Raw genomic sequence first — 15,276 nt, 5'->3', positions numbered from 1 at the left:
GGAACAAAGGATCATCTTACCCTGCTACACAAGAAGTGAGGATCAACTAGCTGACATCTTTACCAAGGCTGCAAGCACCAAGGTTTGCGAGTTCATACATTCCAAGTTAGGACTCGTAGATTTTTCATCACACTAATCCTCTTAGCCATGAAGTGTTCTACTCTTTTTCCTTGGCTTGGTTTTTATCCCATGAAGTTTTTCCAAGGTAAAGGTTTTAATGAGGGAATGCTTCATGGTTTCCAAGTTTGACCAGTCCCTATGGGTTAAGGTCTCAAGACAATGGAGATACCACTACAAGGGACAAGCATGCATGGTTGGTTAAGGTCTCAAGACAATGAAGATGCCACTACAAGGGATAAGCATGCATGGTGGGTTAAGGTCTCAAGACAATGGAGATGCCACTACAAGGGACAAGCATGTATGGTGGATTAAAGTCTCAAGACAATGGATTATTAGTTTATCATATCTCATCATACTTGTAACCCCTATATATATGGGATGTTCCCATAAGCAAATCAATCAAGCAAATAACATTCTCCTTATTTACTCTATCTCTCTCTCTACTTTCTAGATTAAACATCTTTCTCTCTTGTTCTTTACTATGTTCTTCAATTTCTAACAGTAATTGAATATCATGAAAAGTAACAGAGTAAACATGATAATGGAACTCATTAGCGGCGCCCGCAACTATATAAAAATCCAAAAACATCTTTTCACTCATTTGACCCCTCTGTTTAGTATTTACATCATGGTTTAATTCCTTTGAAGTTCTTGCCCAATAAACCAGTCTTCATCTCTTTGATCAGCTCTCCTGATGTGATAGCATCACCTTCTCGCAGATACCCCTTGATGAGTGCATTGTATGTCCAACGGTTTGGCTGATGCCCGCCTGCTTTCATCTCTTTAAACAGCATGTCTGCTTTGGACATTGAGCCTTTCTTACAGAAGCCAGAAATCAAGATGCTATATGTTGTAACATCCGCCTCCAGTCTTTTAAGAGGAAGGGTTGTGAATATATCCCAAGCGTCATCCACCTTATCAGAATTGCACATCCCTTTCATGATGATGTTATAGATACCAATACCAAAAACCATTTCGCTCTTGAAACGCTCAAACACTTTCAGTGCCTCTTCTAGTCTTCCATCCTCGCAGAGAGCATCTAGCAACGTACCAGCAGTCCTAACATCAGGAGCAACACCACGTGAGAGCATTTCTCGTAAAATATTTTTGGCATCATCGAATTTTCCTGATTGGCAAAGCCCGTGGATAAGAGTGTTGTAGGTTGCTGTATCGGCCACAACTCCTTGTTCAGATATATCGTGGAAAAGCTTCAAACCAGCATCAACCATCCCAGACTTGCAATACCCTTTAATGAGGATGTTATACGTCACGATGCTGGGGTCGCATCCACCGGTAACCATAGCTTCCATCATTTCCCTGGCTTCATTTAGCAATCCCTTCTTGCAGTAACCATTCATCACGGTATTGTAAGTAACAACATTCGGTTTCATCCCTATTTTAACCATTGTTTCAGTGAGCATAACACCAGCGTCCTTAAGATTTCCGTTCTTCACAAGACCATCAATGAAGGTGTTCCAAAAGACAAGGTCGAATGGAATCTTCTTGATGATCATGTCCTCCAAAATCTCTTTACTCTCTTCCTCTCTGCCTGCACTCAGAAGACCTCTCACTAGACATGTATATGCCTCGATATCAACTCTCATCCCCTTTGTTTCCATCTCCTGGTAAAGGGTGATTGCCTCTTCAACCTTCCCATCTTTACAAAGGCAGTCCATCACGATTGTGTACTTGACTTGATTGACGTCGACATTTCTTTCTTCCATATATCTAAGCAGCTTCAATGCCAAAGTACTGTTCCCTGGCTTGCATACTCTGTTCAGGATTGGCCCGTATGTGAATCCATCTGTTTTCACGCCATTCTCTAACGCATCCTCCACTGCTTTGACTGCACCATGTACGTCCCCTTGAAGACATAACCCATGTACCAAAGTGTTCAAAGTTATCAAATTGGACTCAATCCCAAATTTGCTAAGATTCTCAGCTAGCTTCTTGGCTTCATCAACCCTTCCCTCGGAACAATACGACTTGATCAGCGTGTTGAGTGTCACAGTGTCAGGCTTAACCCCTATCCTTATCATCTTTCCTAACGTAGCTAAAGCCAGCTCAGTTTCACCACTACTACAGAGACCACCGATAACTACGTTAAGGCTGTAAACGTTTGGAGAAACACCCAGCGATTCCATCTCTCTGTACATAGCTAGCACGAGATCGTACCGTTTCGTTCCTGCGATCGCTCCAAGTAGCTTATTCAAATCGATGCTTCTTGGGACCGCAGCAGCATGGGAGTGAACTGTTTTTCTGATCATCGCAATTGCATCATCGTGATTCAGCTTTTGAACATCACGTACAAGAAACCAGATTTTCCTCGACTCGCTTGTGGTATGAGAAGACATGAGACGACGATTCGTAGCAGTGCTACGCAAGGCACCAGCTCCCAGATGCATGAGCTTTCCTCCGATCAACATCGTCTTCGTTATTTGCAACACTCGTCAGCTAAGGAGAAGAAGAAGAAGAGAGGTGAAAGAAAAGCTGAAAACTAGTCTTTCATGTCAACAAACAAAATTACTATCTCAAATTTATGTATAAACCTCCTAGTGGTGATATGAAGTTTTGATCTTTATACAACTACTATATCAGTCCTGACTAGTAGTGATATTATATATATATATATATATATATTCATTAAAACCTGGCATATCTCGTATGATTCTCTAATCAAATGCAGTCATGTCAAAATCTTGTGATCATTGTATGTCATCGTTTGACTCATGCATCTCCAACAACGCGAACATGTTTCCTCAACTCCCACATCCATTTAACCATTTTCTTCAGTCCTACACATAGTTCATTACCTGAGTCATGTGTAAAGCTTCTAAGTCTAATAACGTGAACACCTGGACGGGGTATAGTTTTCTCATGCAAGGCGAGAGGTAACACCAATCTTAGCCATACTCTATTATTAATCCATGTTGACGCTAAGATGAAAAATATACAAGGAGTGGCAACGTAAGGTAGTTTCCACGTGATGTCGGTTTGTAACCTATAACATTTAAAACACTGTTAATAAATGCATGAACTATAAGTCATTTCACACGGTTTTTTTGGTTAAAAATTCAATATTTTCATAACCCCAAGTTTACAAATGATTGCATGCACATGATTACCGTTTGGGCTGTAATTCTCTTCAACTTTGACGTCTAAGTCTTATATCTACCATCTCTACCGTCCTTAGCAAGCAACTAAATTTAACAGTGACTACTAACTGAAATGACATGTTGCAGCTGGTTAATGGTCACATATACGATTCGGTTAAAGAACACGTATCGATTGTTGATATATATGTAGATTTCTTATGACACATATAATAATATAGTATATTCTTTTTGGGGGCCAAATGATATATTTATTTTTCTATATAGATCATTAGAGCATCATTATACCTGTCTCTTAGACAAGTTTCTTAGTGTATTTGGGATTTAAAAAAAAAAAAAAAAATTGTAATAACTATAGAAGACGTCTCTTAATTAAGCAATGGAAGAGACGTTTCTTCTCTTCCTCTCTTTGCCTTCCTCTCTTGGCCTTCCTCTCTGTCTATCTTTGGTCTTTATAAACAACGGTGAACCGGTTTGCGAATCAGCCATCCAGGTTCAGTACATCGACGAGGTCTGGTCTGACAAGAACCCTATCCTCCCTTCTGATCCTTACCGGAGGGCTTTGACGGGGTTTGTGCATAAACTATAGAACGTGATTTGTTCCTTTGACGGTGGCAGTGGGATAGAGAAAGTTCCATCACCAGAGCCATCAACGGTATCAGTGGGATAGAGAAAGTTCCTTTGACGGTGGCTCTAGTTTCTTCCTTTTTAATCGGGTATGTATGATCTGCGCGACGATTCTTTGTTCTTTGCTCTTTTGTTGGTGTAGTTTACGAGCAATTCTCTAGCCCAAGTTAAGTTATTTAGTGTATGCACGTAAGCTGTTCGACGATTTGGCTGTGGGAGTATATGTTGATTAAAGTTTTGTCACAGAGATTTATAGTGGATTTAGCTTAGAAAAATCTTACCCTGTGAGGGATAGGTTGAGGGAGTAAGAAGGGTTTAGTGAAAGGGGAAGAACTTTGTGAAGAAAGTAGAACTTGTTGCATAAAACTAGTGAAACGCAAGTGTTACTAAGATTTGACAAGAGCTTACATATGTTCAAAAAACAAACAAGAGCTTACTTATGATTTTTTTTTCCTTACTAATGTAAGCAGGAAGTTTGGTGGTGGTGGTGATACTCTAATTGCAATGACAAAGAAGAAAACACCACAGATTCTCAAGACAGATACGACACTAAAACTTGTAAGATTCTCCTCCTTGAAGCAATCAAATTTTGGGATTGAAGAAGCTAAAGTTTTAATCTTCCTCGAAAACCCTGTTTGGATTAGCTTCTTTTTACTTTGCATTGATATCTCATGGCTCTGCGTTTGCTCGTTTTCCTGGCTGAGAAGTGGGTTGCCAACATGTCGATGCCTGCAGAGGATGATCCTATTGAGGCTCAACAAGAAGCTCGACCACCCAGGTGAAGCAATATTTATTCTTTTACATGTTGATTTTGCATTTCGTTTGCGAATACAAAGCTGAATAGAAGTATTGTTTAACATAAATTTGTAATTTTAATATGGGCTTGACAACCTAGGAAGCTTGAAGCCAATATGAGCTTACAGAGGCTACAAACAGAGTGTAGGTTGATTTATGAATTATTATTATGCCTCACATTCTTAGTACTTTTGATCAAATGGGTTTAAAAGTCTAAACCTTTGTTTTGCTCCTCTAGAGATTTCAAATTGAGTTAATATGAACTCTGTGGATATAATATATAGATAGGCTTATGCTTGTCTTAAAGATGGGTTTTCTCGAATTTATGCAGGTCATTTGGGGCCAAGGATGAGATATTCTGCTTGTTTCAAGGCTCACTTGACAACCTAGGAAGCTTGAAGCCAATATGAGCTTACAGAGGCTACAAACAGAGTGTAGGTTGATTTATGAATTATTATTATGCCTCACATTCTTAGTACTTTTGATCAAATGGGTTTAAAAGTCTAAACCTTTGTTTTGCTCCTCTAGAGATTTCAAATTGAGTTAATATGAACTCTGTGGATATAATATATAGATAGGCTTATGCTTGTCTTAAAGATGGGTTTTCTCGAATTTATGCAGGTCATTTGGGGCCAAGGATGAGATATTCTGCTTGTTGCCTTCCTCTCTTGGCCTTCCTCTCTGTCTATCTTTGGTCTTTATAAACAACGGTGAACCGGTTTGCGAATCAGCCATCCAGGTTCAGTACATCGACGAGGTCTGGTCTGACAAGAACCCTATCCTCCCTTCTGATCCTTACCGGAGGGCTTTGACGGGGTTTGTGCATAAACTATAGAACGTGATTTGTTCCTTTGACGGTGGCAGTGGGATAGAGAAAGTTCCATCACCAGAGCCATCAACGGTATCAGTGGGATAGAGAAAGTTCCTTTGACGGTGGCTCTAGTTTCTTCCTTTTTAATCGGGTATGTATGATCTGCGCGACGATTCTTTGTTCTTTGCTCTTTTGTTGGTTTACGAGCAATTCTCTAGCCCAAGTTAAGTTATTTAGTGTATGCACGTAAGCTGTTCGACGATTTGGCTGTGGGAGTATATGTTGATTAAAGTTTTGTCACAGAGATTTATAGTGGATTTAGCTTAGAAAAATCTTACCCTGTGAGGGATAGGTTGAGGGAGTAAGAAGGGTTTAGTGAAAGGGGAAGAACTTTGTGAAGAAAGTAGAACTTGTTGCATACAACTAGTGAAACGCAAGTGTTTCTAAGATTTGACAAGAGCTTACGTATGTTCAAAAAACAAACAAGAGCTTACTTATGATTTTTTTTTCCTTACTAATGTAAGCAGGAAGTTTGGTGGTGGTGGTGATACTCTAATTGCAATGACAAAGAAGAAAACACCACAGATTCTCAAGACAGATACGACACTAAAACTTGTAAGATTCTCCTCCTTGAAGCAATCAAATTTTGGGATTGAAGAAGCTAAAGTTTTAATCTTTCTCGAAAACCCTGTTTGGATTAGCTTCTTTTTACTTTGCATTGATATCTCATGGCTCTGCGTTTGCTCGTTTTCCTGGCTGAGAAGTGGGTTGCCAACATGTCGATGCCTGCAGAGGATGATCCTATTGAGGCTCAACAAGAAGCTCGACCACCCAGGTGAAGCAATATTTATTCTTTTACATGTTGATTTTGCATTTCGTTTGCGAATACAAAGCTGAATAGAAGTATTGTTTAACATAAATTTGTAATTTTAATATGGGCTTGACAACCTAGGAAGCTTGAAGCCAATATGAGCTTACAGAGGCTACAAACAGAGTGTAGGTTGATTTATGAATTATTATTATGCCTCACATTCTTAGTACTTTTGATCAAATGGGTTTAAAAGTCTAAACCTTTGTTTTGCTCCTCTAGAGATTTCAAATTGAGTTAATATGAACTCTGTGGATATAATATATAGATAGGCTTATGCTTGTCTTAAAGATGGGTTTTCTCGAATTTATGCAGGTCATTTGGGGCCAAGGATGAGATATTCTGCTTGTTTCAAGGCTCACTTGACAACCTAGGAAGCTTGAAGCAGCAATATGGGCTTGCCAAGAATGCAAACGAGGTTCTCTTGGTCATCGAGGCTTACAAGACTCTCCGTGACAGAGCTCCTTACCCGGCTAACCACGTTGTGTCACACCTAAGTGGCGATTTCGCTTTTGTGGTGTTTGATAAATCAACCTCCGCTCTGTTTGTAGCCTTTGTAAGTTCTTTTTAACCCTTTTTTTTTATTGTGAGGTAGATTGAATTCTTTTTACATGTTGATTTTGCATTTCTTCTACGTGTTGATTTTGCATTTCCTTTTTTTATTTCAAAATAAATTTGTAATTTTAATAAAAAATTTTTAAGAACTCTTAAATAAGAAACTTGCAATGGAGGACATAAATGATCGAGTCTCTTAACGGAGTCTCTTAGCACATATTTATTACTTAAAAATATTAAAAAATAAATAAGAGACCCTAATTGGGTATATGGGATAATGATGCTCTTAGAGGGAAATTAATAAAGAAAAGAGACGTTAGCTCCACGTACTTTACTTTACTTTTTTTTTTTTTGTTGACCTTGCGGCCCACCATCTAGGTCTGGCGCCAGCCTTTGTCTATATCTTTTTACGGGCCCTGGACACGTTTCCCCTTCCACGCGAGTCGAACAGCCGACCTCCCCTTCCCAAGGAGGTAGTACCATTGGACTACAACATCCTGGGTGAACGTACTTTCTTTTTTGGGTATTAAATTTTATTTTTGGAACGCCTAAAAGTCTAAACTGCTTTTCTCGATCTGAAGAAAGTCTCTGTTCAAGAATCCAAGCATTAAATCTAATGGAAGTCAACCACGGTGGCCGGATGGCACCGACACTCGGTCCTAACTGGGCTGAGATAACTCGGGAATGTCTTCTGGACATCTTCTCACGCCTTAGCCAGGAAGAAAGATGGATGAGACCGATGCTTGTCTGCAAGACTTGGATGAACACATGCCATGAACCGTCACTCAACACGATCTTTGATCTCGAAACTCGGTTTCAGTCATTCCCGGAGTCCATCAACTGGTGGACTCCCGAGTTTGAAGACAGGGTTGATGCCTTCCTCAGATCCGTCGTTGACTGGAGCGAAGGAGGCCTCACAGAGATTCGTGTCAGGCACTGCACAGATCGCTCTCTATCTTACGCTGCTGAGAGGTAATTAGATCCTCAACTTTGTTGCTTAATTACATTCAGATCATACTTGATCATTCACATGCTTTGTCATGTGATTTGCATTTGCAGGTGCCCTAAACTAGAGGTGCTTTGGATTAAGAGCTGCCCTCACGTCACTGATGCATCGATGGCAAAGATAGCTTCAAACTGTCCAAATCTTAGAGAGCTTGATGTAAGCTACTCTTATTGTATATCTCACGAGGCTCTGTCCATGTTGGGGAGGCATTGCCCGAACCTAGAGATCTTGAAACGGAACCTGTTTCCTCGGCAAGGTCCCAACGTGTCTACAATTGTAGCGCCGGTTGATTATATAGTTGCATTTCCGAGATACGGTAACATAGAGGCTCAAATAATAGGGAGACACATGCCTAGGCTGAAGCATTTGGAGCTTCAATACTGTACAATGACTGTTAAAGGTCTTAACTCGGTTTGTAAAGGATGTTCCAATCTAGAGTACATGGACTTATCCGGGTGTATATCATTGACAAACAGTGAGATAACGAGATGTGCCTCGAGCTTGAAGAATTTGTTGGAGATCAAGAAGCCTAACTTCAACCGGCCGGTTGATATTTTACTCCTTCCAAATTGAAGAAAATAATGGTGATGGTAACTTTACTTGTTTATGGTTCCTTTTGTGTTATTTTGATGATGTTATTTGCTTATTGTTGTTGATGAGAAGAGAGTTGGTCTTCCTTGTTGTAAGGACTTGCTTCTTGTATTTTTCTACTTAAAACAATGAAAAGAGGCCATTTGATTGCCAAATAAAAGTAGCTTTTCACCCAAGTAACCCAAGCATCATAGCTTATTGCTACGACAACGTTTCAAACAAATCCCAGTCTGTCTGAACTAAACCACGTTGAGATGAAAAATATCTAAAGAAGGTAGGGTAAGGTGATTCACGGGATGTCGGTATGTATCTGAAGCCGCACGATTTAAAAATTAATTTCGATAAATGAACGGTGAAGATCTCGTAGCTGGCTTTTCAGGAGCGTGGATTGCGCTTCACTGGATCCCTGTAGAGGCAACTTTTCATGTTCTCTCTTCTCCATTATTTCATTATAAAGATCAAATAATCTTTAACAGTTTCTTGTCATCTCTGAGAAAAAATGGCAAGCAATATGGAAGTTTTCTGCGAGATCTTGATAGCAATCCTTCTTCCGCCTCTTGGAGTCTGCCTCAAGCGTGGCTGCTGCACTGTAAGTTCTCCTTTTCCTTTTGTTTTGGTAACCGAGTTTTGAATTGTTTTGTTCACTCTGGTTTTGTTTGTTGTTGCAGGTAGAGTTCTTGATATGCTTGGTGTTGACTATCTTAGGCTACATCCCAGGGATAATCTATGCACTTTACGTGATCGTGTTCCAGAACCGTGAAGGGGAGACTCCGGATTACAGTACTCCACTCAACTCAGCTTGAGATTATCTGTCGGTCCATCCAACATGTTATTCACTTGAAACTGTTTACTTATGTAACCACTCAATAAAGTTGCAATCTATCTGATTCCTTGTTATGTAGTTCAAGTATGGTAATTTCATGTACCGATTTTTTCACTATTGGCATCACAGATCTCTCATCGCATGTATAATCTTTTGTAATCAAAGTCTTTTCTGGTACGACCCAGATTTAAACTTAAGACAGGCCTTTTAGGCCCACTCTAGTTACACATGTCACACGGTTGAGGGGACCGGACCGGTGAAGTGAGAGTTCAAAATATCTTGAAGTGATCGTGTGTGTTATGTCACACCATATTACTCTGTACGTGTTACTTATATAATCCACGTGGAGGCTGGGAAATAAAGGAGTATCTAGAAGTGAGTGATACCACGAGAAGTAAACAGTAGCCGTACGATTAAAAAACATCTATAAATGAACGGTTGAGAACTCGTTATTGACTTTGTAACCACAAAAAGAAACGTGGATGTTTTCTCTCTCTATATTGTTTCATTTCTTCAAGATCTCCGTCAAACTTCACTATAATAAGATCAAAAAGTCTTTATCTTTTAAAAGTTTTGTTGTAAAAATGCCGAGCAAGTGCGAAATCTTGTGCGAGATCTTAATCGCCATCCTTCTTCCTCCTCTAGGAGTTTGCCTCAGGCGTGGCTGTTGCACTGTAAGCTTTCTCTTTCAACTCTCGTGTTAGAAGAGTCCTTCAGTTTCTGCTTATCTACCTTAAAAGTAGCATCGCGGAACTTCTTGAAAGACTGTTATTGTTTGATGCGTCACTTTGTGTTCAATCTCTTTAAGAAGTCTCTGTAGTTAAATTAGATTCGCTTGTAGGCTTGTTAGAATTTGGTGATTCCATGAAAACTGACTAATGGTTGGAGTGAAGCTAAAAGGGATTGATCAGTTTCTGTTTGATCACTCAACTCTATAATAAAGGGATTGATGGAGCTTTATTGATTTGGTTGCAGGTGGAGTTCTTGGCTTGCTTGATCCTGACTATCTTAGGATACGTACCAGGCATAATCTATGCGCTTTACGTGATTGTGTTCCAGAACCAAGAAGAGTACTTCGATGAAGCCAGACGCCCTCTCTACTACTCCGCTTGATATCTCTCTGCCTTTGTCAGAATCTGTTTGTTCTTTAAAAAAAACTGTTCACTCTCTGTACTCAAATAAGTTGATTTGTAATGTGTTGAAAGAGACATCAAAACTTTGTGTGTTCGATCTTCCTTTTGTTATATATATGTAGGGATTAAAGGTGAGATTATACACTTGTTGGCTTCTGTATTCAGGTTACGAGCCTTGCAAAATGTATATGCATCATCAGGTTGTTTAGCAAGACTGTATCACCAGTGTTCTTAAACTTTGGAAACCTAGTAGCCCAAACTGGTTTTCAGTTCTTCATTCTCAGGTTATATAATACAATCACATAAGTTGTGTTGATGCATTTGTTATAGATCATTTAAGCAAATAACACCTCTTGGCTTCTCTCATCCTATTCTCTGTGACTTTTTGTATGGATACCAACATATTATGATAGATAAGGTTATGCTATATAGGTTGCCCAAAAAAAAAGTCTATACAGAACTCTCCATATATTTTATTAAACAAGCAAAGTCCCTTCTATTTGATGAATGTGAAGCAGATTAAAATGTTATAAATTATAAATTCCAAATCTTTGCATCAAAAGCAGTTTGCAGATAGAGTAGGAGTATGAATCCCTTGTCTGTTTCTACTTTACTTGAGGTTTTGCATTGTCAGTGCAAGAAAAGATGGACTAGAATTGCAACTGTTACTTGAATCACAGCGAGTGAAGCAGATTTGGTCATGGAGGACATGGCTCTGTTCTTCTTTCCTGTAGGTCTGACAAGTGATCCTCCTCCATAAACGCCTCTTGCCTTGCTCACCTCCGAAATTCTTCCATGAGCTCTCTCGCTGCTAGTTACTCCAACGGCTGGTCTCTCTGCAACAGCAAAAGAAAAAAATGTCAGTTAAAATGTTATGTATGAAGTTGTACAGCAAGTATTGAAAGCAAACTAATTGCCTTTGTGAACCAAGTAGTCTGTTTTGTCTGAACAACATTGAAGTTCTTCAGCAAAAGCAAAGGAGATGATGCTGATGATGAGCAACAAATCTCGATAGTATCTCTTCATTGCAGACGGTCATGAAAAGATAAGATTGATTGGAGATGATCTGTAAGTATAACCACTGAGGAAGTGAATATATATAGGACTAATATCTGCACAAAGAGAAAGAGAGATGAAAACCCCAAAGGTGAAAGATTACAACTCATAAACAGAAACAAAGATTCGAAAAATCTGATGGAACAAAAAGCAAAAGCAGCCATTGTCGGGTAAAGTTAGATTCTCCCCACATGAATGGTAGTGAATAGTGGAAGGAATATGTTCTCTGAGTAATGAGCAGTCTAATCTGTTTGAAAAAAAAAAAAGCTGATTTACTCTTGCTTTCTTATTAGCGTGGCCAGTAATGCTACATTTTCCAATTCAAAAAAAAAAAAAAAATGCTACATTAGATCGTGATTAGTCTGAAGTACCCTAATCCGTTTATACATGCAGACCACGTTACAAGTAACCATCCTAAACTTCATTCCGCACTCCTCGTGAGTCAAAGTTTGATCTAAAGTATATTTTTTTTCCTTCTCGTGGCATTCGGTGTATATATGTAGTACCAACAGGTCGAAAAATGATTTATGCATATATATCACCAATACGGAATATACTAAGAAAATCAATAATCAAGAACTAGTTTAAGACTTTTTGACCCAACAAAAAAAAAGAATTAGTGCAAGACAAGCTGTTTCCACTATACCTAAAAGATTACAATGTCAAGATGTGGTTGTAAAAATGATTTTCATCTTAAGGAGGAGTTATGGGAGAAATTTCATATTTATTAGCTTTCAATTAAAATAATAATTCTATACAGTACAAGTATACAAGACACACCAAGAACTCTTCTTGTTTGACAGAAAAATGAGTCTTTTTTTCTTACATATACGTCAAAACTAATGAAAGTAATATATTTTAATTATCTGAAATTCTTATTTATGGTCATACGTCTAATCTCTAGTTGGTGCACACGACGTCAGAAATTATTCTCCATCTCCAAAACTCATTGCCTAGTCCAAGATTGAGAAAGATTACACAATATTCAGATATATCGTAGGTTGAAAATTTGATGTAAACCTATTATTATTGTTTCTTATGGTCGTATACAGTTGTACATATCGAATTCATCATAAGTACAATTTGATTGGACTAAATCATAATGAACTCCATTCGAAACATACTCCAAATGATATAATTAGCAAGATAAGTATGAATAGTTGTCTGAAGATAATCATTTTAAGTCGTAACGATTAATCAGAGTATTCAAAGTCGAAATATATTTATTTTTAGCATGCAAAAATCGAAATATATATATATATATATATATTACAAAGTTGATATATATATATATATATATATACCTCAAAGGAATTTGTTTGCTTTCGATTAAAATTAACAGTTTCATATACAAGCCACGATGAATTTGTGTTTTCCTGATTTTACAATATTTGATCAGCTCACACGATTAGTAAAAAATAACACACCATTACAATTTATAAAAAGCTTCACAATGCTTAAAGCTCACAAGTATGAAACTAGAAGGGGAAGAACATCAACAACATCAAGCTCGCGACGGTGGAACCTAAACGGAATGTGATGGAAAGAGAAGGTCGAGTGGTAGCTGACGAACCACCACCGCCAGTAGGGACAGGACGGCGGCTACTACGACCCCTCCCACCACCACCACCACCACCACGTTTCCTAATGAAAACACGAAGAGAGTCACCGTGTTGTGCAAGACTTCGTCTCCAAGAGGTCGTCATCGTTTGGGCTTTACTTTCTTGATTTTCAGATGAAACTGGTGAAGGCAGAGAGAAAAACAGAAGGGACATAATCAATGAACAATATAAAGCCAGTGAAATCCTCATTTGTGTGTTTATCAAAATAATAGGTGTGGATAATGTATTTGATCCAAACAAATCGGGGAACAAAATGGGATATTCCAGAAAATGAACGAGATGTGTATGGGGGGCAAAGAATTAGTATTTACTGCTGTATTTATAACACTAAAGAATAATGAGATCATGGCTTCAAAATGCGTGACTTTGTCTTTAAACCGGAGTGTATATTAGTATTAAACTATTAATGTACCGCCACTTCGCAGTCTTCGGTTGATTACGAAAAATATGAAAAAAAAAAAGAAAAGATTTGGCAGCAAATAAACGGCAGCGTGTGAAGAAAATCTCAAATCTTCGTCGTTTTAAAAGTGATAAAGGTGAAGTGGAGCTTCGGAGGGTTTCTAAAACTTTCTATAAATTGCAAGGCCAAGTGCAATTTGTGGCTGTCACTGCCTTCTCACTCAGCCCAACCGTTGTTGTTGTCTCGCTCACGACTCAAGAGTCACGTCTCCGGTAACTTTTCACGAATTTCTTAATGCGTTTGTTTGCCGGAGAAAACGCACGCATTAAGATCACGAATTTGATGTATTGTTTCTTGTAGTCGTATACTGTTGTACATATCAAATTCATCATAAGTACAATTTGATTGGACTAAATCAAATTGAGACATACCCCAATGTTACAACTAGTAAGATATGAATAAGTACAATTATCTGAAGATTATCACCATAAGTCGTAACAATTAATAGAGAATTCAAAAGTCCAAATATAACTCAAAAAGGAGAATTTCTTTGTTTTCGATTAAAATTAACAATTACATATATAAGCCACGATAACTTTTGTGTGTTTTCCCGGATTTTACAATGATCAGCTCACATGATTAGAAAAAGAAAAAAAAAACAAATACACCATATTACAATTTATAAAAACTTTCACAACGCTTGAAGCTCACAAACTACGAAACTAGCTAGAAGGCGAAGAACATCAACAACATCAAGCTCGTGACCGTGGAACCGAAACCAAATGTTATCGAAAGAGAAGGTCGAGTGGAAGCCGACTTAGGGACGAGACCGCGACCCTTACCACCACCACCACCACCACCACGTCCACCTTTCCTAATGAAAATTCGAAGGGACTCGCGGTGTTGTGCAAAACCTCGTCTCCAGGATGTCGTCATTAACGTTTGGGCTGTGTTTCCATGATTTTCATGAGATGAAATTGGCAAAGGCCGAGAGATTAAGAGAAGGAACATAATCAATGAAGAATATAAAGCCAATGAACTCCTCCTCCTCATCCTGTATTTGATCCAAACAAATCGGAGAACAAAATGGGATTTTATTTACAAAATGAATGAGTTGTGTAATGGCGCAAAAATATTAGTAGTTACTATTTATAACGCGTGACTCTGTCTTTAAACCGGAGTGTATATTATAATGTATTAATCATTGATGAGATTATTATCGCTTCAAAAAATGCGCGTTGTCTTTAAACCGGATTGTATTATTAGTATAAGAGTTATTCTTGGGTTCACCCCCATAGGGTGAACCTCTAGGTTCACCAACCAATAAGATTTCATTATTTCAAATTCGATATCTTTTAAAAAAGGAAACAAAATATTATCAAGTTATATTATGTTTTTAAAATAAAAAAGGAAAAAAAAATAGTAGTTACAAAAAAAAAAAAAATTCCTAAAATATTGTTAGCGTTGTCAGCAAAACACTAAACCCTAAATCCTAATCCCTAAACCCTAAATCTGAAACCCTGAACCTTTGGGTAAACCCTAAACCCTTGGGTAACCCTAAACCCTTGGGTAAACCCTAAACCATTGGATAAATCATAAACTCTAAATCAAAAACACTAAACACTAAAATCCTAAACCCTTGAGTGTTTTAGTGTTTTGTGTTTTTTATTTAGAGTTTATGATTTATCCAAGGGTTTAGAGTTTACCCAAGGGTTTAGGGTTTCGGATTTAGGGTTTAGGGTTTAGGGATTAGGAT

The 15,276-nt window shown here is 38.2% G+C and overlaps 6 protein-coding genes across 8 annotated transcripts; 4 read left to right on the top strand and 2 right to left on the bottom strand.

Moving 5' to 3' along the window:
• Positions 1 to 746: 746 nt before the first annotated feature.
• Positions 747 to 2,546, bottom strand: LOC106329433 (pentatricopeptide repeat-containing protein At1g12620-like). The gene has a single exon (XM_013768089.1). The coding sequence runs from the start codon at positions 2,544 to 2,546 to the stop codon at positions 747 to 749; it is 1,800 nt and encodes a 599-aa protein (XP_013623543.1).
• A 2,791-nt stretch (positions 2,547 to 5,337) lies between these two features.
• Positions 5,338 to 7,381, top strand: LOC106327852 (stem-specific protein TSJT1-like). Of its 2 annotated transcripts, XM_013766141.1 has the most exons (5): positions 5,338 to 5,617; positions 5,994 to 6,081; positions 6,222 to 6,301; positions 6,650 to 6,890; positions 7,268 to 7,381. In XM_013766141.1, exons 2-5 carry the CDS (start codon positions 6,028 to 6,030, stop codon positions 7,364 to 7,366), a joined length of 474 nt encoding a protein of 157 aa, XP_013621595.1. In that variant the 5' UTR covers positions 5,338 to 5,617; positions 5,994 to 6,027; the 3' UTR covers positions 7,367 to 7,381. The 2 variants fall into 2 exon arrangements, 1 of the variants encoding a protein (XP_013621595.1); XR_001267526.1 differs by lacking the exons at positions 5,338 to 5,617; positions 5,994 to 6,081; positions 6,222 to 6,301; positions 7,268 to 7,381 and adding an exon at positions 6,311 to 6,462 and having other exon boundaries at positions 6,650 to 6,812.
• On the top strand, positions 7,299 to 8,633 carry LOC106327838 (putative F-box/LRR-repeat protein 19). Of its 2 annotated transcripts, none has more exons than XM_013766128.1 (3): positions 7,299 to 7,362; positions 7,471 to 7,861; positions 7,949 to 8,633. In XM_013766128.1, the coding sequence occupies exons 2-3, from the start codon at positions 7,506 to 7,508 to the stop codon at positions 8,466 to 8,468; spliced, it is 876 nt and encodes a 291-aa protein (XP_013621582.1). In that variant the 5' UTR covers positions 7,299 to 7,362; positions 7,471 to 7,505; the 3' UTR covers positions 8,469 to 8,633. The 2 variants fall into 2 exon arrangements, with proteins under 2 accessions (XP_013621582.1, XP_013621574.1); XM_013766120.1 differs by having other exon boundaries at positions 7,323 to 7,390.
• Positions 8,634 to 8,898: 265 nt separating this feature from the next.
• Positions 8,899 to 9,506, top strand: LOC106304648 (UPF0057 membrane protein At4g30650). The gene is made up of 2 exons (XM_013741078.1): positions 8,899 to 9,075; positions 9,155 to 9,506. The coding sequence occupies exons 1-2, from the start codon at positions 8,986 to 8,988 to the stop codon at positions 9,287 to 9,289; spliced, it is 225 nt and encodes a 74-aa protein (XP_013596532.1). The 5' UTR covers positions 8,899 to 8,985; the 3' UTR covers positions 9,290 to 9,506.
• Positions 9,507 to 9,761: 255 nt separating this feature from the next.
• LOC106304451 (UPF0057 membrane protein At4g30660-like) lies at positions 9,762 to 10,650 on the top strand. The gene is made up of 2 exons (XM_013740893.1): positions 9,762 to 9,983; positions 10,285 to 10,650. The coding sequence occupies exons 1-2, from the start codon at positions 9,792 to 9,794 to the stop codon at positions 10,420 to 10,422; spliced, it is 330 nt and encodes a 109-aa protein (XP_013596347.1). The 5' UTR covers positions 9,762 to 9,791; the 3' UTR covers positions 10,423 to 10,650.
• A 317-nt stretch (positions 10,651 to 10,967) lies between these two features.
• LOC106304555 lies at positions 10,968 to 11,556 on the bottom strand. The gene is made up of 2 exons (XM_013740990.1): positions 11,360 to 11,556; positions 10,968 to 11,278 (listed from the first exon to the last, which is right to left on the bottom strand). The coding sequence occupies exons 1-2, from the start codon at positions 11,466 to 11,468 to the stop codon at positions 11,073 to 11,075; spliced, it is 315 nt and encodes a 104-aa protein (XP_013596444.1). The 5' UTR covers positions 11,469 to 11,556; the 3' UTR covers positions 10,968 to 11,072.
• Positions 11,557 to 15,276: the final 3,720 nt, after the last annotated feature.

Source organism: Brassica oleracea, chromosome C1 (genome assembly GCF_000695525.1).
Source record: "Brassica oleracea var. oleracea cultivar TO1000 chromosome C1, BOL, whole genome shotgun sequence".
NCBI classification, from domain to species: Eukaryota; Viridiplantae; Streptophyta; class Magnoliopsida; order Brassicales; family Brassicaceae; genus Brassica; species Brassica oleracea.
This window is presented reverse-complemented; position numbering and strand designations above follow the sequence as displayed.